General features: G+C 45.4%; 1 protein-coding gene across 1 annotated transcript in view; it reads left to right on the top strand.

Annotated features, from left to right (window-relative positions):
- arhgap39 (Rho GTPase activating protein 39) overlaps positions 1-14,015 on the top strand; it is a 46,325-nt gene extending 32,310 nt beyond the window's left edge. Inside the window, 5 exon segments of the mRNA XM_031838042.1 lie at positions 8,292-8,405; positions 8,407-8,492; positions 9,369-9,460; positions 12,032-12,201; positions 12,341-14,015. Coding sequence (XP_031693902.1) covers positions 8,292-8,405; positions 8,407-8,492; positions 9,369-9,460; positions 12,032-12,201; positions 12,341-12,535 — 657 coding nt within the window. The 3' untranslated portion in view covers positions 12,536-14,015.
- The last annotated feature ends 7,936 nt before the right edge of the window (positions 14,016-21,951 follow it).

The raw sequence follows: 21,951 nt of genomic DNA, 5'->3' as shown, positions 1-21,951 counted from the left end.
CTGGCGCCCAAAGATGAACAGAGCGAAGTACAGAGAGAACCTTGGTGAAACCTGCTCCAGAGTGCTCAGGACCTCAGATTGGGGTGAAAGTTCACCCTCCAAAAGGACAAAGACCCTAAGCACACAGCCAGGATAAACGCAGGAGTGGCTTCAGGACAAGTCTCTGAATGTCCTTGAGTGGCCCAGGCAGAGCCCGGACTTGAACCCGATCAAACATCTCTGGAGAGACCTGAAAATTGCTGTGCAGCAACGCTCCCCATCCACCCTGAGAGAGCTTGAGAGGATCTGCAAAGAAAAATGTGAGAAACTCCCCAAATACAGGTGTGCCAAGCTTGTAGTATCATACACAAGAAGACTTGAGGTTGTAATCGCTGCCAAAGGTGCTTCAACAAAGTACTGAGTAAAGGGTCTGAATACTTGTGTAAATGTGATATTTCAGTTTTTTATTTTTAAGATATTTACAAAAAATTCTATTCGTCTTCCTCCCTCTCCATCCCAGTCAATTCCTCTACACTGCTCCTTTGCTCTGATCCTCCCTCTATCCCTTGGTCTCACTCTCCATCTGTCTTTCCTCTGTCCCTCATCTGCCCTTTCCTTCAGTTCAGCCCTCTGTCTGTTTCTGCCTCTATAGAGGCACTCTATAGTGTAGACAGCAGATGACTGCCTCACTGGCCCCCTCCTGTGGTCGGAAAGAGAGAAGCACCATTCCATGACAGGAAGTAGAATTATTGCTCCATGGGGTATTGTGTGTAGATTGGTGAGGAAAACAAACAATTTAATACATTTTAGAATAAGGCTGTAACGTAACAAAATGTGGAAAAAGTAAAGGGGTCTGAATACTTTCCGAATGCACTGTATATGTTTTTGGAATAATGCGTAAAATTGCATGAGATTAGCTTTAAAACAGCTAAATAAATCTCTGCCCCATGCTAAATTTGTAGAATTTCAGGAAATTTGCTTTAAAACTGCAACATTTTTTATCCGCCAGCAAAGGGTGTGAATACATGGGCTCGCATGGGTTGTAAGGTGGGGGTTTGTTACTACGCGGATAAATTACATTATCCATCCAGACGTTTGCCACCCAGGCAATTTGTGTGATCGGACCATCTAATATCCCTGCGTAAACCAGACTACTAGCCTCCTACTGGGCACAACATGTAATTTCAACGTGGAGAATTGGGTACGGTTCTTATAGTGGATATTACGTTGAAGATCTGACGTTGTTTGGCCAACGTATGGTATTTTTCACATTTTTGACGGTATGATGGTATTTGACGGTATTTTATATTTTCGATTAATAAAAGTTATACATTTACTTTATGAGTAGTGAGTGATCCTAGGGTGCTTTATGAGTAGTGAGTGATCCTAGGGTGCTTTATGAGTAGTGAGTGATCCTAGGGTGCTTTATGAGTAGTGAGTGATCCTAGGGTGCTTTATGAGTAGTGAGTGATCCTAGGGTGCTTTATGAGTAGTGAGTGGTCCTAGGGTGCTTTATGAGTAGTGAGTGATCCTAGGGTGCTTTATGAGTAGTGAGTGATCCTAGGGTGGCAACACATACATTCTAAATTATTTAAAGGGATCTTTCTCCTTTCTGATTGTTTTATACTGTTCAATTCAACTTCAACCTAAAATCATTTCCTGCATTTCCATCCATTTCTGCATTTCCTGCACTCATTTGAGATCATTTCCACACTGCCACAATATGGGCAATAAAACTAGGCCTTATTTTTAACCAAATGTTGCAATTGTGATTTAGATCAAAACATTTGGTGAACTTTTGGAGTCATGGAAATATAAAGTTTATTCTAATTCTATAGTTAGAATATAAATAATAGTGGGCACTTTGAATACAGTGTTGTTTGACATGACAACAAATGAAAATGCCATGGAAGAGTTATTGTGACAGGGTAGAAACCAAAGTGATGTGAGTGCTTCCTAGGGGACACTATAATCTTTGGCTACATTAAATCTTTATTCATGTAGCCAACGTGTTCATGCTTCGCCTATTTCCTCTTTGATTTAGAAGATACTGTTGCATAAACAACATGTTGATTTAGGCCTCCACCAGCACTGGTATCAGGCTGTATTAGCTAGCTACGTTTGCTGTGGCTCAGTACTTTTATTAGCTAGTTACCTAGCCAGCTAACTAGCGATTAGCATTAGTGCTAAGAAAATACAAACTAGCTGTTTGCAGATGTAAGAAATACAAACTAATATTGTAATTATAGAATGCTTGTGGATTTATATTAAGATTAAAGTGGAAACAACATCGTTGTCATCAACATTGTTGCATGTGCTGCATTGACCATGCAGACTAAACGCAAGTGTCTCGTGGTCAAGCAACACTAGTTCTGTGTGGAAAGCGGCATGGAGAGAGAGAGAGAGACCTGTGACCTGTTGCCACAAGAAAAGGTCAACCAGTGAAGAACAAACACCACTGTATATACAACCCATATTTATGCTTATACATTTACTTTATGAGTAGTGAGTGATCCTAGGGTGCTTTATGAGTAGTGAGTGATCCTAGGGTGCTTTATGAGTAGTGAGTGATCCTAGGGTGCTTTATGAGTAGTGAGTGATCCTAGGGTGCTTTATGAGTAGTGAGTGATCCTAGGGTGCTTTATGAGTAGTGAGTGGTCCTAGGGTGCTTTATGAGTAGTGAGTGATCCTAGGGTGCTTTATGAGTAGTGAGTGATCCTAGGGTGGCAACACATACATTCTAAATTATTTAAAGGGATCTTTCTCCTTTCTGATTGTTTTATACTGTTCAATTCAACTTCAACCTAAAATAATTTCCTGCATTTCCATCCATTTCTGCATTTCCTGCACTCATTTGAGATCATTTCCACACTGCCACAATATGGGCAATAAAACTAGGCCTTATTTTTAACCAAATGTTGCAATTGTGATTTAGATCAAAACATTTGGTGAACTTTTGGAGTCATGGAAATATAAAGTTTATTCTAATTCTATAGTTAGAATATAAATAATAGTGGGCACTTTGAATACAGTGTTGTTTGACATGACAACAAATGAAAATGCCATGGAAGAGTTATTGTGACAGGGTAGAAACCAAAGTGATGTGAGTGCTTCCTAGGGGACACTATAATCTTTGGCTACATTAAATCTTTATTCATGTAGCCAACGTGTTCATGCTTCGCCTATTTCCTCTTTGATTTAGAAGATACTGTTGCATAAACAACATGTTGATTTAGGCCTCCACCAGCACTGGTATCAGGCTGTATTAGCTAGCTACGTTTGCTGTGGCTCAGTACTTTTATTAGCTAGTTACCTAGCCAGCTAACTAGCGATTAGCATTAGTGCTAAGAAAATACAAACTAGCTGTTTGCAGATGTAAGAAATACAAACTAATATTGTAATTATAGAATGCTTGTGGATTTATATTAAGATTAAAGTGGAAACAACATCGTTGTCATCAACATTGTTGCATGTGCTGCATTGACCATGCAGACTAAACGCAAGTGTCTCGTGGTCAAGCAACACTAGTTCTGTGTGGAAAGCGGCATGGAGAGAGAGAGAGAGACCTGTGACCTGTTGCCACAAGAAAAGGTCAACCAGTGAAGAACAAACACCACTGTATATACAACCCATATTTATGCTTATTTATTTTCTCTTTTGTACTTCAACCATTTGTACATCGTTACAACACTGTATATATACATAAAATTATATTTGTAATGTCTTTATTCTTTTGGAACTTCTGTGAGTGTAATGTTTACTGTTCATTTTTATTTTTTATTTCACTTTTGTATATTATCTACTCCACTTGCTTTGGCAATGTAAACATATGTTTCCCATGCCAATAAAGCCCCTTGAATTTAATTGAATTGAGAGAGCAGAGAGGGATGACTCAAGTAGCGGAGTAAACTATAAAACATGGACGTTACACACGGCGTATCACATTAAACAAACCAAACATTCAAATACTGTTATAGAAGGTAAAGTAAGAACCCAAACCGGTCCGTGGATAAATACCGGTATGTAGTAAAATACGGTATACCACCCTGCACTACGTTGTTTCAAAGATACAATTTCAACATATTTTATGCAAGGTTTGTCTATTTTGAAAGTTGGTTACCATGATGACATGATCTTGAGGTTGAAATGTTATCCTCTTAACAATAGTTTATGCTAATTACTTTTTTCTAATTCAATGTATTTTCCGGGTAGATTCCACATCACAATACGTTGACAAATTAGGTGAAACAACATTGATTTAACCAGTTTGTGCCCAGTGGGCTACATCTAGCTCAGTTCATGTGAAATATTTTTAATATTGGAGATTGAAATAGAATGAATAGAGCTGACAGGTTTCTTTATTCTATCTAATATCAGTTATATATCACAATACATTTCTATTTGAAAGTTTGCTAACATTACATCCTCTCAAACAGGCCCCAATGTGACCATGGAGCAATAATTCTACTTCCTGTCATGGAATGGTGCTTCTCTCTTTCCGACCACAGGAGGGGGCCAGTGAGGCAGTCATCTGCTGTCTACACTATAGAGTGCCTCTATAGAGGCAGAAACAGACAGAGGGCTGAACTGAAGGAAAGGGCAGATGAGGGACAGAGGAAAGACAGATGGAGAGTGAGACCAAGGGATAGAGGGAGGATCAGAGCAAAGGAGCAGTGTAGAGGAATTGACTGGGATGGAGAGGGAGGAAGACGAATAGACAGGCAATGAAAGAGTGAAAATATGGATTGATAGTGGTGGGTAGTGTAATTAATTGTTTGTGTGTGTGTGTGTGTGTGTGTGTGTGTGTGTGTGTGTGTGTGTGTGTGTGTGTTCCTGTCTCCTATCACCCGTGGCGATGTCAGCCTGTGATAGCGGGCACTGGTGGTTGGCATAGCGTGTGTGAGGCATGTAGCATGTGCCAGCATCTCTGCAGGGTGGTAATAGAGACAGTTTGTCACTTGGTGGACTCACACATACACACCCTGAATACAGCCTGTAGCCTGAGGCACAGTGTTTGACTGGTATTAACCCCAGAGCAGAGCCTCTACCGGGGGATTAATAGTACTGATTATGCCCTTGTGAAGGAAGATCAAACCCACTGAACGCTCTCACTTTCCCTCTCTCTCTCTCTTCCCTTTTCCTCATCCTTTAACCATGCTCTCTGTTCCCCATCCTTTAACCATGCTCTCTGTTCCTCATCCTTTAACCATGCTCTCTGTTCCCCATCCTTTAACCATGCTCTCTGTTCCCCATCCTTTAACCATGCTCTCTGTTCCCCATCCTTTAACCATGCTCTCTGTTCCTCATCCTTTAACCATGCTCTCTGTTCCTCATCCTTTAACCATGCTCTCTGTTCCTCATCCTTTAACCATGCTCTCTGTTCCCCATCCTTTAACCATGCTCTCTGTTCCACATCCTTTAACCATGCTCTCTGTTCCCCATCCTTTAACCATGCTCTCTGTTCCCCATCCTTTAACCATGCTCTCTGTTCCCCATCCTTTAACCATGCTCTCTGTTCCCCATCCTTTAACCATGCTCTCTGTTCCCCATCCTTTAACCATGCTCTCTGTTCCCCATCCTTTAACCATGCTCTCTGTTCCCCATCCTTTAACCATGCTCTCTGTTCCCCATCCTTTAACCATGCTCTCTGTTCCCCATCCTTTAACCATGCTCTCTGTTCCCCATCCTTTAACCATGCTCTCTGTTCCTCATCCTTTAACCATGCTCTCTGTTCCCCATCCTTTAACCATGCTCTCTTTTCCTCATCCTTTAACCATGCTCTCTGTTCCCCATCCTTTAACCATGCTCTCTGTTCCCCATCCTTTTAACAATGCTCTCTGTTCCCCATCCTTTAACCATGCTCTCTGTTCCCCATCCTTTAACCATGCTCTCTTTCTCCATCCTTTAACCATGCTCTCTGTTCCCCATCCTTTAACCATGCTCTCTGTTCCCCATCCTTTAACCATGCTCTCTGTTCCCCATCCTTTAACCATGCTCTCTGTTCCCCATCCTTTAACCATGCTCTCTGTTCCCCATCCTTTAACCATGCTCTCTGTTCCTCATCCTTTAACCATGCTCTCTGTTCCTCATCCTTTAACCATGCTCTCTGTTCCCCATCCTTTAACCATGCTCTCTGTTCCCCATCCTTTAACCATGCTCTCTGTTCCCCATCCTTTAACCATGCTCTCTGTTCCCCATCCTTTAACCATGCTCTCTGTTCCCCATCCTTTAACCATGCTCTCTGTTCCCCATCCTTTAACCATGCTCTCTGTTCCCCATCCTTTAACCATGCTCTCTGTTCCTCATCCTTTAACCATGCTCTCTGTTCCTCATCCTTTAACCATGCTCTCTGTTCCTCATCCTTTAACCATGCTCTCTGTTCCCCATCCTTAACCATGCTCTCTGTTCCCCATCCTTTAACCATGCTCTCTGTTCCCCATCCTTTAACCATGCTCTCTGTTCCCCATCCTTTAACCATGCTCTCTTGTCTCCATCCTTTAACCATGCTCTCTGTTCCCCATCCTTTAACCATGCTCTCTGTTCCCCATCCTTTAACCATGCTCTCTGTTCCCCATCCTTTAACCATGCTCTCTGTTCCCCATCCTTTAACCATGCTCTCTGTTCCCCATCCTTTAACCATGCTCTCTGTTCCCCATCCTTTAACCATGCTCTCTTTTCTCCATCCTTTAACCATGCTCTCTGTTCCCCATCCTTTAACCATGCTCTCTGTTCCCCATCCTTTAACCATGCTCTCTGTTCCCCATCCTTTAACCATGCTCTCTGTTCCCCATCCTTTAACCATGCTCTCTGTTCCCCATCCTTTAACCATGCTCTCTGTTCCCCATCCTTTAACCATGCTCTCTGTTCCCCATCCTTTAACCATGCTCTCTGTTCCCCATCCTTTAACCATGCTCTCTTTTCTCCATCCTTTAACCATGCTCTCTGTTCCCCATCCTTTAACCATGCTCTCTGTTCCCCATCCTTTAACCATGCTCTCTGTTCCCCATCCTTTAACCATGCTCTCTGTTCCCCATCCTTTAACCATGCTCTCTGTTCCCCATCCTTTAACCATGCTCTCTGTTCCCCATCCTTTAACCATGCTCTCTTTTCCCCTTAAAATGTAGAATTGATATGTTTGATTCAAGTCTCCATTTCAACTAAAAATGGAAAAGTTAAAGAATAGGAACAAATCAAATCAAACTTTAAATGCACTTTCATACAGTTTGATTTGATTTAATCATATTCTTTAACTTTTCTTTTGGGTTGAGATGGAGACTTGAATCCAACATATTTTTTAATTCTGAATTTAGATACATTTATGAATAGCATTATTTGTCAGTAAACACGCAGTTGCTAAACATAGTGTGTAATATGTGACTTTGGGCTTTGCCTCAAGAGCCGTAGTTTTATATTATGGCAGAACTGTTTTTTTTTTTTAAATCTTTTTATTTTTTACTGATATCACATTTACACAAGTTTTCAGACCCTTTACTCAGTACTTTGTTGAAACACCTTTAGCAGCAATTACAACATTGAGTCTTGTTGGGTATGATGCTACAAGCTTGGCACACCTGTATTTGGGGAGTTTCTCCCATTCTTCTCTGCAGATCCTCTCAAGTTCTCTCAAGTTGGATGGGGACTGTTGCTGCAAAGCTATTTTCAGGTCTCCAGAGATGTTAGATTGGGTTCAAGTCCGAGCACTGGCTGGGCCACTCAAGGACATTCAGAGACTTGTCCTGAAGCAATTCCTGTATTGTCTTGGCTGTGTGTTTAGGGTCGTTGTCCTGTTGGAAGGTGAAACTTCTCCCCAGTCTGAGGTCTTGAGCACTCTGGAGCAGGTTTTCATCAAGGATCTCTCTGTACTTTGCTCCGTTCATCTTTGCCTCGATCCTGACTAGTCTCCCAGTCCCTGCCACTGAAAAACCAACCATGATAAAGGGTTAAAGATAGGTTTTAAATCAACTTGTGAATTGTATTGAATATAGCCATGTTCCCCCTTTGTATCTTAATGTCCAGTGTAGGAAATCCTCATTGGTACCCTAGTTTATAGAAAAAAACAAATGTGCTCTAAATCTCTACCCGAAAAGGATGGGCCACCTCTCTGAACCTGGTTCCTCTCTAGGTTCCTTCCTTCTATGGAACTTTTCCAGGCCACTCTGCTTCTGCCTCTTCATTGCATGCTCTGGCATTTAGGCCGGATAACTTTAAGCACTTTGTGACAACTGCTGAAGTAAAAAGGGCTTTATAAAATACATTTGATTTATTTATTAATTGATAGATTGATTGACGTATCTGCCTGTGTTGTAATCCAGGGGTTGCAGAAGCCGTGTCTGGAGGAGATCAAACACGCCAGGAACGCCATCTTCAGCCCCTCCATGTTTGGCTCTTCCCTGGAGGAAGTGATGTCACTGCAGAAGGAGCGTTACCCCCGACAGCCAGCTGCCCTGGGTCCAGACACGCCTCTCTGAGGAGGTCCTGGGTCTTAATGGAGACCAAATAGAGGGCATCTTCAGGTCAGTACCTACCTCTCACTCACTAACACTAGGGAGAGAGGTAGGGAGGGCGAGAGGGAGGAGTGGAAGTGGGGTAAAGGGAAGGAGGGAGGAGTTAGTAGTATTAGACATGCCTGTCAGTGAAGATCCTGGGCCCAGATTCACAAAACACTTCTTATGCAAAAACTTAAGAAGTTTCTTAAGAAAAAAAATAAGAAGTTCATAAGATAGTTCCTAAGTGCAATTCCTCAACCATATCTTAAGATGTAATGATTTTCTTACAAATTTCTCAAATATCTTGTTGTTGTTAGGCAACCGTTTTAGCTAGCTATCTAGCTAGCAATGGCAATCATATTAGTATATTTCATACTGATATTACTGTTCTAAAACGTGTTCTTGGGTTTAAAATAATCAATACTGAAACTTTCAGATGAAATTTGTGAGTGAAATAACATATTCAATTGCTTTCATGAGCTTTTCCTCTCACTGCCCTGAGTTTAAGACAATGGTTTAGCTATCTTGGAATTTCATTTCCAACAACTTTATTTTCAAGAATCTAATTTCCTCTTAACTTTTTGCTTACAGAGAAACAGAAGAAATAGCGCAAGAACATTTCCAATAACCTTTTTGAGGAATAGCAACTTTGCTTAACAAACAATTCATTACACCCGCAATATCTGCTAAACACGTGTATATGACCAATAAAATAGTTAAGGAAAAAAGTCAGTTAAGAAGAAATATCTTAAGAAGATTTTGTTCATCTGGGCCCTAGTACTTAATGGAGACCAGACAAAGGAAGAGCAATACATGAATGAGCTAGAGGGATTGGTAAAGGGATAGAAATGCTGTGAGGAAGGAAGGAGGAGTCTAATGTGTTTCTGATCCCTGACCTCACAGGGTTCCAGGTGACATAGATGAGGTCAACGCTCTCAAACTGCAAGTGGACCAATGGAAGATCCCCACGGACCTGGAGGACCCACACATCCCAGGTAATACACACACTGTACACCAGTGATGGCTGGTGGCACTTTAAATGGGGAGTACGGGTACATAGTAATGTATATGCACCCCCCCCTCTTCTCTTCCACCCTCCCCTAGCCCCAGCCCCCCCCTCTTCTCTTCCACCCTCCCCCAGCCCCCCCCCCCCCTCTTCTCTTCTACCCTCCCCTAGCCCTAGCCCCCCCCTTCTCTTCCACCCTCCCCTAGCCCCAGCCCCCCCCTCTTCTCTTCCACCCTCCCCTATAGCCCCAGCCCCCCCCTCTTCTCTTCCACCCCTCCCCTAGCCCCAGCCCCCCCCCTCTTCTCTTCCACCCTCTCCTATCCCCAGCCCCCCCCTCTTCTCTTCCACCCTCCCCTAGCCCAGCCCCCCCCTCTTCTCTTCCACCCTTCCCTAGCCCCAGCCCCCCCCTCTTCTCTTCCACCCTCCCCTAGCCCCAGCCCCCCCCTCTTCTCTTCCACCCTCCCCTATAGCCCCAGCCCCCCCTCTTCTCTTCCACCCTCCCCTAGCCCCAGCCCCCCCCCCCCTCTTCTCTTCCACCCTCCCCTAGCCCCAGCCCCCCCCCCTCTTCTCTTCCACCCTCCCCTAGCCCCAGCCCCCCCCGCCTCTTCTCTTCCCACCCTCCCCTAGCCCCAGCTCCCCCCCCCTCTTCTCTTCCACCCTCCCCTAGCCCAGCCCCCCCCCCCCTCTTCTCTTCCACCCTCCCCTAGCCCCCCCCCTCTCTCTTCCACCCTCCCCTAGCCCCAGCCCCCCCCCTCTTCTCTTCCACCCTCCCCTAGCCCCACCCCCAACCTCTTCCTTCCCCCTCCCTAGCCCCAGCCCCCCCCCTCTTCTCTTCCACCTCCCCTAGCCCAGCCCCCCCCCCCCCCCTTCTCTTCCACCCTCCCCTAGCCCCAGCCCCCCCCCCTCTTCTCTTCCACCCTCCCCTAGCCCCAGCCCCCCCCCCTCTTCTCTTCCACCCTCCCCTAGCCCCAGCCCCCCCCCTCTTCTCTTCACCCTCCCCTAGCCCCAGCCCCCCCCTCTTCTCTTACACCCTCCCCTAGCCCCAGCCCCCCCCCCTCTTCTCTTACACCCTCCCCTAGCCCCAGCCCCCCCCCCCTCTTCTCTTCCACCCTCCCCTAGCCCCAGCCCCCCCCCTCTTCTCTTCCACCCTCCCCTAGCCCCAGCCCCCCCCCCTCTTCTCTTCCACCCTTCCCTAGCCCCAGCCCCCCCCTCTTCTCTTCCACCCTCTCCTAGCCCCAGCCCCCCCCCCTCTTCTCTTCCACCCTCCCCTAGCCCCAGCCCCCCCCCCTCTTCTCTTCCACCCTCCCTAGCCCCAGCCCCCCCCCCCTCTTCTCTTCCACCCTCCCCCAGCCCCCCCCCCTCTTCTCTTCCACCCTTCCCTAGCCCCAGCCCCCCCCCCTCTTCTCTTCCACCCTCTCCTAGCCCCAGCCCCCCCCCCCCTCTTCTCTTCCACCCTCCCCTAGCCCCAGCCCCCCCCCTCTTCTCTTCCACCCTCCCCTAGCCCCAGCCCCCCCCCTCTTCTCTTCCACCATCCCCTAGCCCCAGCCCCCCCCCCTCTTCTCTTCCACCCTCCCCTAGCCCCAGCCCCCCCCCTCTTCTCTTCCACCCTCCCCTAGCCCCAGCCCCCCCCCCTCTTCTCTTCCACCCTCCCCTAGCCCCAGCCCCCCCCTCTTCTCTTCCACCCTCCCCTATAGCCCCAGCCCCCCCCTCTTCTCTTCCACCCTCCCCTAGCCCCAGCCCCCCCCCCCCCCTCTTCTCTTCCACCCTCCCCTAGACCAGCCCCCCCCCCCTCTTCTCTTCCACCCTCCCCTAGCCCCAGCCCCCCCCCCCCCTCTTCTCTTCCACCCTCCCCTAGCCCCAGCCCCCCCCCCTCTTCTCTTCCACCCTCCCCTAGCCCCAGCCCCCCCCCCTCTTCTCTTCCACCCTCCCCTAGCCCCCCCCCTCTTCTCTTCCACCCTCCCCTAGCCCCAGGCCCTCTGCGGTGCTCTAATTCTCTCTGAATATTAATAGCCCCAACACCAAAGCATGTTAGGAGCTGCAGCAGCAGGTCAACATGATTGGATGACCCACCCCCAGCACACACACACACTTCCCCCCCACCACACTGACACACTGAATGGGCCCGCTGCTAAACTACTGCACATTTTATAAATAACAATCAAATAGATTTCATAGCCGAAAAGAAGGAGCAATCCTGTGTGGAGGTTGGCAGAGGTCATCATCAGTCACAACTCTATTACCAACACAGACATGGATGAGCACACACTCACACATAGAGAAGTGCGATGGTGTTCTTCTGGTCTGTTCTGTGTGTGATTAAGGCATTAGTGTCAGTGCGTAGAGGTGGGCTGTGTGTCTGACCAGTCAACTGTTTCTGTCTCTTGATTGGACTGTCAATGAATTTGTAAAAAAATTGACTTACACTGTACATACAGATAGCTAGAGCCCAAAAATAACTATTTCTCACCGTCTCCCTTTTCCAATTCTACCTATTTTCCCCTTCTCTCTCCCCCCTCTCTGCTCCCCTTATTCCCACCCCACCCCCCGACAACCCAACCAGCCTCTCTGTTGAAGTTGTGGTACAGGGAGTTGGAGGAGCCGTTGATTCCTCATGAGTTCTATGAGGAGTGTATCACTCACTATGATGACCCTGAGGCTGCAGTCAACGTAGTGATGGGTCTTCCTCACATCAACAAACTGGTGCTCTGCTACCTCATACGCTTTCTACAGGTAACACACACATCATCTGCTCCAAACTCATCTTCTGTTCCAAATACACACTATCAACTTCAACATCACCCACTTCCTATAGGTAGCAAACACACACACAATCAAACACACCCATCATCATCTCTCTCTCTCCCTCCAGGTGTTTGGCCAGCCTGCCAACGTGGTGATCACTAAGATGGATGTGAACAACCTGGCCATGGTGATGGCCCCTAACTGCCTGCGTTGCCAGTCAGACGACCCACGCATCATCTTTGAGAACACACGCAAAGAGATGTCCTTCATCCGCGTGCTCATCCAGCGCCTCGACACTAGCTTCATGGACAGATTGCTATAGCCCCCCAAACCCTGCTCCATCACCCCAGGCCAACGACACAGGACCCCCATTGCCCTGCTATAGCCCCCCAAACCCTGCTCCTGTACCCCAGCCAATGACACAGGACCCCCCACCTCCATGCTATAGCCCCCCCCAAACCCTGCCTCTGCACCCCAGGCCAACGACACGGGACCCCAACCTCCCTGCTATAGCCCCCCAAAATCCAACTCCTGTACCCCAGGCCAACGATACAGGACCCCCACCTCCCTGCTATAGCCCCCCCAAACCCTGCTCCTGTACCCCAGGGCAATGACACGGGACCACCTCCTTCCCCCTCCCTGTTATAGCCCCCCAAACCCTGCTCCTGTACCCCAGACCAACATCATCGGACCCCAATCCCCTTCCCTGCTATAGCCCCCAACTTTTAACTTCTCAATCAGAAACAACCACACAGGATGCCCCCCAACTTCGACTGTACCCTTAAACCTCCCAAGGCCCCACCGGCCCCCCAGACCCTGCTATAGCCCCCCAACAATAACTGTACCCCCGACCAACTAGTTGGGACATCCCCCGACTCCAACTACTGCCCACTAAACCCAGCTAAAACCCCAACTTCAACTAATGCCCATTAAACCCAGCTGTAACCTCCCAACTTCAACTACTGCCCAGCTATAACCTCCCAACTTCAACTACTGCCCACTAAACCCAGCTGTAACCTCCCAACTTCAACTACTGCCCACTAAACCCAGCTATAACCTCCCAACTTCAACTACTGCCCACTAAACCCAGCTATAACCTCCCAACTTCAACTACTGCCCACTAAACCCAGCTATAATCTCCCAACTTCAACTACTGCCCGCTAAACCCAGCTATAACTTCCCAACTTCAACTACTGCCCGCTAAACCCAGCTATAACCTCCCAACTTCAACTTCTACCCACTAAACCCAGCTGTAACCTCCCAACTTTAACTACCCACTAAACCCCACTGTAACCTCCCAACTTCAACTACAGCCTGCTAAACCCAGCTATAACCTCCCAACTTCAACTACTGCCCACTAAACCCAGCTATAACCTCCCAACTTCAACTACTGCCCACTAAACCCCACTGTAACCTCCCAACTTCAACTACTGCCCACTAAACCCAGCTATAACCTCCCAACTTCAACTACTGCCCACTAAACCCAGCTATAACCTCCCAACTTCAACTATTCCCCACTAAACCCAGCTATAACCTCCCAACTTCAACTATTGCCCGCTAAACCCAGCTATAACCTCCCAACTTCAACTACTGCCCACTAAACCCAGCTATAACCTCCCAACTTCAACTACTGCCCGCTAAATCCAGCTATAACCTCCCAACTTCAACTACTGCCCACTAAACCCAGCTATAACATCCCAACTTCAACTACTGCCCACTAAACCCAGCTATAACCTCCCAACTTCAACTACTGCCCACTAAACCCAGCTATAACCTCCCAACTTCAACTACTGCCCGCTAAATCCAGCTATAACCTCCCAACTTCAACTACTGCCCACTAAACCCAGCTATAACCTCCCAACTTCAACTACTGGCCCCCAAACCAGGATGACCCCAATCTCCCAGGCGGAGTCTCATCCCAGTCTGAGCCTGACCCCTCTACCGCCACTCTACACACAGGGACTTGCATCGCACAGACATTGTACAGGGTTACACACACACTCACCTAGACATACTCTCACATGTACATTTACTGACACACACACACACATACTCTCACTTCTATAGTACACATCCATATACACAATGACAAATGGCTGACCAACACAGTACAAGATCGATGGGATCAGTCTATATCATTATTGAGATATACTCAGCCTACTATTGTCATAAATACACACAATGTCGCACGCACACACACACACACACACAGCTGTTTGACTCCCTACCCACCCAAACGGCTATCACTGTCCGACATGTTTTGGTGCTGTCCACTCCCCAGTCTCCGCCTCTCTCCCAATACAAACCAATCACATCTGCTTCCCCCTTCCTGATTCCCTGTGAGTTCTCAAATGAGGGCGTCAGTCCACCTATCAGCTCCAAGCCTAGAGCAACATTCACACTGCCATGAAGCCCCGTTTATCTGTCTGCACTGTTCTCACCAACCAACTGATGTCGATAAAGTTATTTTGTTATTTTGGACGGCGGTGGCTGATCCAGGACAGGTTTTAGAGGGGATCACCGCAGCACTGCCAATCAACTGTGTCTGTCGCAACAGGAAGGGATGTCAGACACTGTCCCACAGGACTTCCTGTGAGACTTTAGAAATACTGATTTACCCCCTGCACCCCCTACCACCCATCTCCTTGGCCATAGCCACTTCTGCCCCCTTCACCCCTCTGACCCCCCAGACAACCACACAACCTCACCCTCCCCTCACTCAACCCTCACTCCTCTTCAGCCCTCCTCACTCACCCCTCTTCACTCCTCATCAGCCCTCTTCAGCTCTCCTCACTCCCCCCTTTTCACCCCTCTTCAGCCTTCCTCACCCCTCTTCACCCCTCTTCATTCCTCTTTAGCCCTCTTCAACCCTCTTCACCCCTCCTCATCCCTCTTCACCCCTCTTCATCCCTCTTCAACCTTCTTCAACCCTCTTCACCCCTCTTCATTCCTCTTCACCCCTCTTCATTCCTTTTCACCCCTCTTCATTCCCCTTCACCTTTCTTCATTCCCCTCCACCCCTCTTCATTCCTCTTCATTCCACTTCACCCCTCTTCATTCCCCTCCACCCCTCTTCATTCCTCTTCACCCCTCTTCATTCCCCTCCACCCCTCTTCATTCCTCTTCACCCCTCTTCATTCCACTTCACCCCTCTTCATTCCCCTCCACCCCTCTTCTTTCCTCTTCACCCCTCTTCATTCCTCTTCATTCCTCTTCACCCCTCTTCTTTCCTATTCACCCCTCTTCATTCCCCTCCACCCTTCTTCATTCCTCTTCACCCCTCTTCATTCATCTTCGTTCCCCTCCACCCCTCTTCATTGCTCTTCACCCCTCTTCATTCCACTTCACCCCTCTTCATTCATCTTCACCCCTCATCATTCCCCTCCACCCCTCTTCATTCCCCTCCACCCCTCTTCATTCCCCTCCACCCCGCTTCTTTCCTCTTCACCCCTCTTCATTCCACTTCACCCCTCTTCATTCATCTTCACCCCTCATCATTCCCCTCCACACCTCTTCATTCCCCTCCACCCCTCTTCATTCCCCTCCACCCCTCTTCATTCATCTTCGTTCCCCTCCACCCCTCTTCATTGCTCTTCACCCCTCTTCATTCATCTTCACCCCTCTTCATTCCTCTTCATTCATCTTCACCCCTCTTCATTCCTCTTCATTCATCTTCACCCCTCTTCATTCATCTTCACCCCTCTTCATTCCTCTTCATTCATCTTCACCCCTCTTCATTCATCTTCACCCCTCTTCATTCCCCTCCACCCCTCTTCCTTCCTCTTCACCCCTCTTCATTCCTCTTCACCCCTCTTCATACCTCTTCACCCCTCTTCATTCCTCTTCACCCCTCTTCACTCCTCTTCATTCATCTTCACCCCTCTTCATTCATCTTCACCCCTCATCATTCCCCTCCACCCCTCTTCATTCCTCTTCACCCCTCTACATTCATCTTCACCCATCTTCATTCCTCTTCACCCCTCTTCATTCCTCTTCACCCCTCTTCATTCATCTTCACCCCTCTTCATTCCTCTTCACCCCTCTTCATTCCTCTTCATTCCTCTTCACCTACCCCCCCTACCATCCTCAAGACTACATACACCTCCATTCCCTCATACTGACATGATTTCTGAATGTCTAAATTGAGATCCGTCCACCTCTGTCTGTTTTTCTGTCTGTACGTCTTTTACTCTGTCTGTTGTTTACAAATGTACCTGTCTGTCTCCATCTACAGGTTGTCAGAGTACTGTCTGTCTTTTGGACCCGTACAAAAGTATGTTTTCTATTAGCAGATGTGACTTGGTATGGATTATTATTTTTAAAGATATGTTTTTAGTTTTATTAATTGATGATTTGTTGTATTTAACAGAGTTTTAATGTTTTTTAACCCACTGTTTTATATAATTTAATTTATTTGTATTTATTTCAGCAATATTTCCTTAATGCCTTCTTCATAGACAGTATACTTTAGGGTTCAAAATGTCTGTGTCTGTCTCCCAAATGGCACCCTATTCCTTTATAATACACTTATTTTTGTCAAAAATAGTGCACGATATAGGGAATAGGATGCACATTGTCTTTATGTTTCTTTGAATGAATGTGTGTGTACGTGCAGGCATGTATGTGCTTGTGTGTGTTTTCAATATAACAGGGCATATACATCACATGTTCATATGCACATACATGTTGATATGCGATCCTGATATGTACAGTAGGTGTCTCTGTGTGTCTGAGAGTTAAGTCCTGCTGTGTTTTTTAGTTCTGTTCATTTACATTTTTTGGTGACAGGTTTATAGGAATGGATGCTTGTGAACCTCCCATCCCTTGAGACCACCATGCGCACACACACACACACACCATCCTTAGCCTAATTATTATTATGCCAGAAGGACTCTCATGCTCTTGCATTCACGGAATCTCTCATACACTAACATATTGTGTGTGTGTGTGTGTGTATTTGAAGCCCTCATACACTAACATATTGTGTGTGTGTGTGTGTGTATTTGAAGCCCTCATACACTTAACACATTGTGTGTGTGTGTTTGTGTGTGTGTGTACTTGAAGCTTTCACACAATCACATATTGCGTGTGTGTGTATTTGAATCTCTCATACACTCAGGTATTGTGTGTGTATGTACTTGAAGCTTTCACACAATCACATATTGTGTGTTTGTGTGTATTTGGCGCTATCACACACTCAAATATTGCGTGTGTGTATTTGTGGTAGAATGATCTTTTCTTTGTTAAACTGGGTGTATGTGACAATAAAAAACATCTCAATCTAAAGAGATAAAGTGGATCAGTGAAGGAGAGAGAGAGAGTTATGTTTCCTCTGTCACCCTACCCCACTGCATCCTGATACACACTCACACACACACACACACACACACACACACACACACACACACACACTACACAGAACATGACCAACGTGTACATTGGACCACTGTACAGACCAACGTGGAAAATACAACAAGATTGCCATAACAACACAAGTAAATAAAGCATCACACGTACAGTACGTAACTATGGAAACAGCTGTGGAAATAATTGTATCAACAGGGTGTTGTTGGTTTTTGTTTGTATTATGTTCTGGGTGTGAGCCAGACAATGATGGTCAAGTTTTTTGATAGAGGTCTCTTTCTTCATCTGTGAGTTGGCCTTCTTAGTGTTTCTCTAAAGAACATTTAAACAACAGAAATTTGTGCCATCTTCAGCTCTTCCTATGATCAATTAAGCGTCCCAAATGGCACCATATTCCTTATATATTGCACTACTTTTGACATAAACCTGGTGGGCTCTGGTCAAAAGTAGCACATTATATAGGGAGCAGGGTGCCATTTGGGAGGTACACTAAATGTTTCTTTACCAAGACAACTGCAACACTTCTGGCCGCTGATACATTTAGCTCTGGGGAGTTGTTTCCCAAGCAAAGATGCTATAGAAATATAAGATACCATAGACAGGATGATAGTGTGTGTGTGTGTGTGTGTGTGTGTGTGTGTGTGTGTGTGTGTGTGTGTGTGTGTGTGTGTGTGTGTGTGTGTGTGTGTGTGTGTGTGTGTGTGTGTGTGTGTGTGGTGTGTGTGTGTGTGTGTGTGTGTGTGTGTGTGTGTGTGTGTGTGTGTGTGTGTGTGTGTGTGTGTGTGTGTGTGTGTGTGTGTGTGTGTGTGTGTGTGTGTGTGTGTGTGTGTGTGAACAGTAGATAGAATAGAATGCAGTGATGTCAATGCATTGACCCAGCAAATTGATCGAATCAGCATGCAGAACTTTGGGTCACTACTCTTTTAAAAACATTAAGTTACTAAAAAAACAAAACATGAAAAAATCTACATCAAATACTTACAGAAAGGATTTACAATATTTAGCTTTAAAAAAAAATCCGCTAATAAGAGATATGATTTGAAATATCTTAAATATCTTTGTTTTTAATGATTACTGTTGGTTCTCATTTTTATTTGTTGCTACACATGTTCTTCTTATAGTCAGTGTCCATACTGTTATAATTATTAATGTCATTAAAATGACTGATATTGAACATAAGTAAGGTGGGAGTCAGCTGCTATGTACTCTGTACTCCTCACCTCCTCTTCTTCCTCTTCCTCCTCCTCAACGTTTGATTTCCTATTTTAACGTCAACTGTATGTCAATCACTCTGTTGGAGAGAAGACTTGGGAAGTAAAATGGACATTGTTTAATAAACTATTCAAATGTGAAATATCCCTGGTTTGTGTGACACTTTTATTAACTAACACAGTGACAGTCCATGATTTTCATTGTTGTCTCCCATGTCAATATACCAATGCACCATGTATAATTTTGTCTAGGGTTGCAAAATTCTGGGAACTTTCTTAGGTTTTTCTGAAATCCTGGTTGGGGGATTCTGGATGTTCTGCTAGTTCCCATCTGATTCAGGGAATGTTGCTACCCGCATTTCTGGAAAATCAGAGAATTTCGGGGAAAGTTAAAGGGACAGTGCAGCTTTAGAAATCTAATTTGTTCCCTAACTCCCACACAATCAGACTGAGCATTTCAAGGGCCAAAGGAAGCTCATGGAAATTAATGATAACAAATATATGTTGGAGTTATTTTCATTAAATAAACGCATACTGATTTATTAGACATACAGTAATGTTTTTTTTAAAATAAAGACTGCATGGGGGCTTTAACCGAATGTTGCCACCCTAATTCTGAGTAAAGTCCTCTAGTGCAGACTGGCCTGGATCATAGAAGATTATGAGACTGGTGGCCAAGGTGGTAATTGTGGTAAATATCCACTTGTAATTTGGTAATCTGGACAGTTATTTTGTCATTTTTATTTATTTGTTACGTTTATTTGGCTGGGACAATGTACATCAAAAACAAATCTCAGAGCACTGAGAAAACATGTGTTGCACCAGATTTAGTTAATAGCTCATTTTCATCTAGTCCCTAAAGCATCTAGACATACAGTGCATTCGGAAAGTATTCAGACCCCTTTACTTTTCTTTCTTACTTTACAGCCTCATTCTAAAATTGCAACAACAAAAAAATCCTCATCAATCTACACATAATACCCCATAATGACAACGCAAAAACAGGTTTTTTTCTGTGTGTGTGTGCAAATGTATTAAAAATAAAAACTGAAATACCTTATGTACATAAGTTTTCAGACCATTTGCTGTGAGACTCGAAATTGAGCTCAGGTGCCTATTGTTTATATTGATCATCCACAAAGTGTGAAAAAAGTCAAGGTGTCTGAATAATTTCCGAATGCACTGTAGGTGAACTTCTAGCAATGGAAACATTATACAAAAACACAAAACATTATGCACATACAGTAAAACATATATAATAGAACAGAGATCAGGACATAGAGACATGTTTCACCACAGAAGTCAAAACATTGTCCATAGAAACACATTGCTATTTGATTCAATGTGATATACCTATAAAAATAAGAAATATTGTGCATAGCCCAGTTATTGCACGCGGCTTTTGTGGAGCGATGGGTAACGATGCTTCGTGGGTGACTGTTGTTGATGTGTGCAGAGGGTCCCTGGTTCGCGCGAGGGGATGGTCTAAAGTTATACTGTTACACATGGCTGATTGGATGTTTTTTGTCTCAGTGGAGAAGGCTTGGAAGCTGCTACATGTTTTCAGAGCAGAGCAGAGGGGAGGTCATTCCATTTCTTAGCTGCATTGAATGAGAATGCCGATTGTGCAAAGGTGTGGACCGTCTGGAGATGCTTACAGTCCCCCCTGGTGGAGGTTCTTGGAACACTGCTATTTTGCTCGGAGCAGAGGTTTACAGACACTCGGGGGTGGAGGTGCTAGATTGTGAGTTATTTTGTAAACCAGGCAGATTTCTGAGAACAGAATGAAGTTTGTATTAAGACTCACTGTGGTACTCTTAAAAAGTTGGACAGGGTTGGCAGGTCTGCATTCTACACCGTGTGGGAGGGTAAGGTATATGGAACACCTGTCTGGTTGATCAGGGTTGTATAGATGTAAATAGTGTACCACAGTAAGAGTCATACCTAGAGGTCAAACGGAAATTGTTCCATTAGTTTTCCACCATTCATTTGTTTCGCGTGGGCTTTCCCTGGTGTTTTGATAACATGTTAAACACCCCTCCCTCGTGCGCACGCTGTTTGTAAATCTGATTGCCTTTTTTAGACACAGTTTCCTAATCAACACTAAAAGCTAAATCATTTTGAAAACACAAAAACAAAATGATGGCATCGACACAGACCACAAACGGGCTACACAAAGCTTAAGTAGACCACCACAAAGGGAATCTGAACGCTGTTCGCTAGAAGAATCCGCTGTTTCAGCCTATGTAAAGGTGCCTATTGAATTTCTTTGCAGCGCATACATTTCAGATTTTCGAAATCGATCAAATCTCATTTAGTGAAGGAATTTCAGAAGTATTGCCTCTATAGCTAATACCGGACACTTATTCATTCTTTATCGCGCAGTCTTCTAAACTCCCGACTCCATTTAATGCCAATATGTTAATTTTAATTTGTTAGACTTGTGTAATGCTTTTTGTGACGTGGAACAGGCTAACTGTATTTATATCAGATCGCGTGATCCTCGTAATGTTACGTGGAAAATACAACTACTGAGATGCAGAATTAAATGTATATCACAAATGCGACCAGTTATTTTTCGTATTTGTAGTTAAATTCTTTCACTGGCAAATGCCACAAACGGAGTCGAAAGGGGTTTTGTCCATGTGTTTACGTACTGCTGACAGTCGGCCAACACAGCATCACAGCAAACAGAAGGCGCAGACACGGGGTAGATACGGCAAATAATTATGTATCTTGTCCGTTGGGGTAGCTACGGCAAATAATTATTCATCTTGTCCGTTGACACAAACTCCGTACATCTGTGTGCTGCAGCTCGAGAATCGGGATGTTAGATTCTCAGTTGGATAAATGTTTTTATGAAAATGTTAAACAAAAAAAAAATCAGGCCCTATTAATTTCTGCGTACTTTTAACTCGGATTTCGCACCTGCGTACATGGACAGAGAATTGCGTAGCTGGTACGCAAAATGCGTGCATGTTGGCAGGTCTGACTGAATGAAGTTACCCCTTGACGCAGATCTGGTAGATTTTACCCACTAGTGGTTAGGGTAAGCTGATCCAGGTTCTGAACCTAGGGAAAACGTCATCCCAGAGCCACAAAACACTGTTCTGCAGTAAAACAAGACTCAAAGTAGTGCTAAAATGACACCCAGACTCGGCAG

The sequence above is a fragment of the Oncorhynchus kisutch genome, linkage group LG13 (genome assembly GCF_002021735.2).
Source record: "Oncorhynchus kisutch isolate 150728-3 linkage group LG13, Okis_V2, whole genome shotgun sequence".
Classification (NCBI taxonomy): domain Eukaryota; kingdom Metazoa; phylum Chordata; class Actinopteri; order Salmoniformes; family Salmonidae; genus Oncorhynchus; species Oncorhynchus kisutch.
The sequence above is the reverse complement of the archived record's forward strand: the minus strand, read 5'-3'. Positions and strand labels throughout refer to the sequence as shown.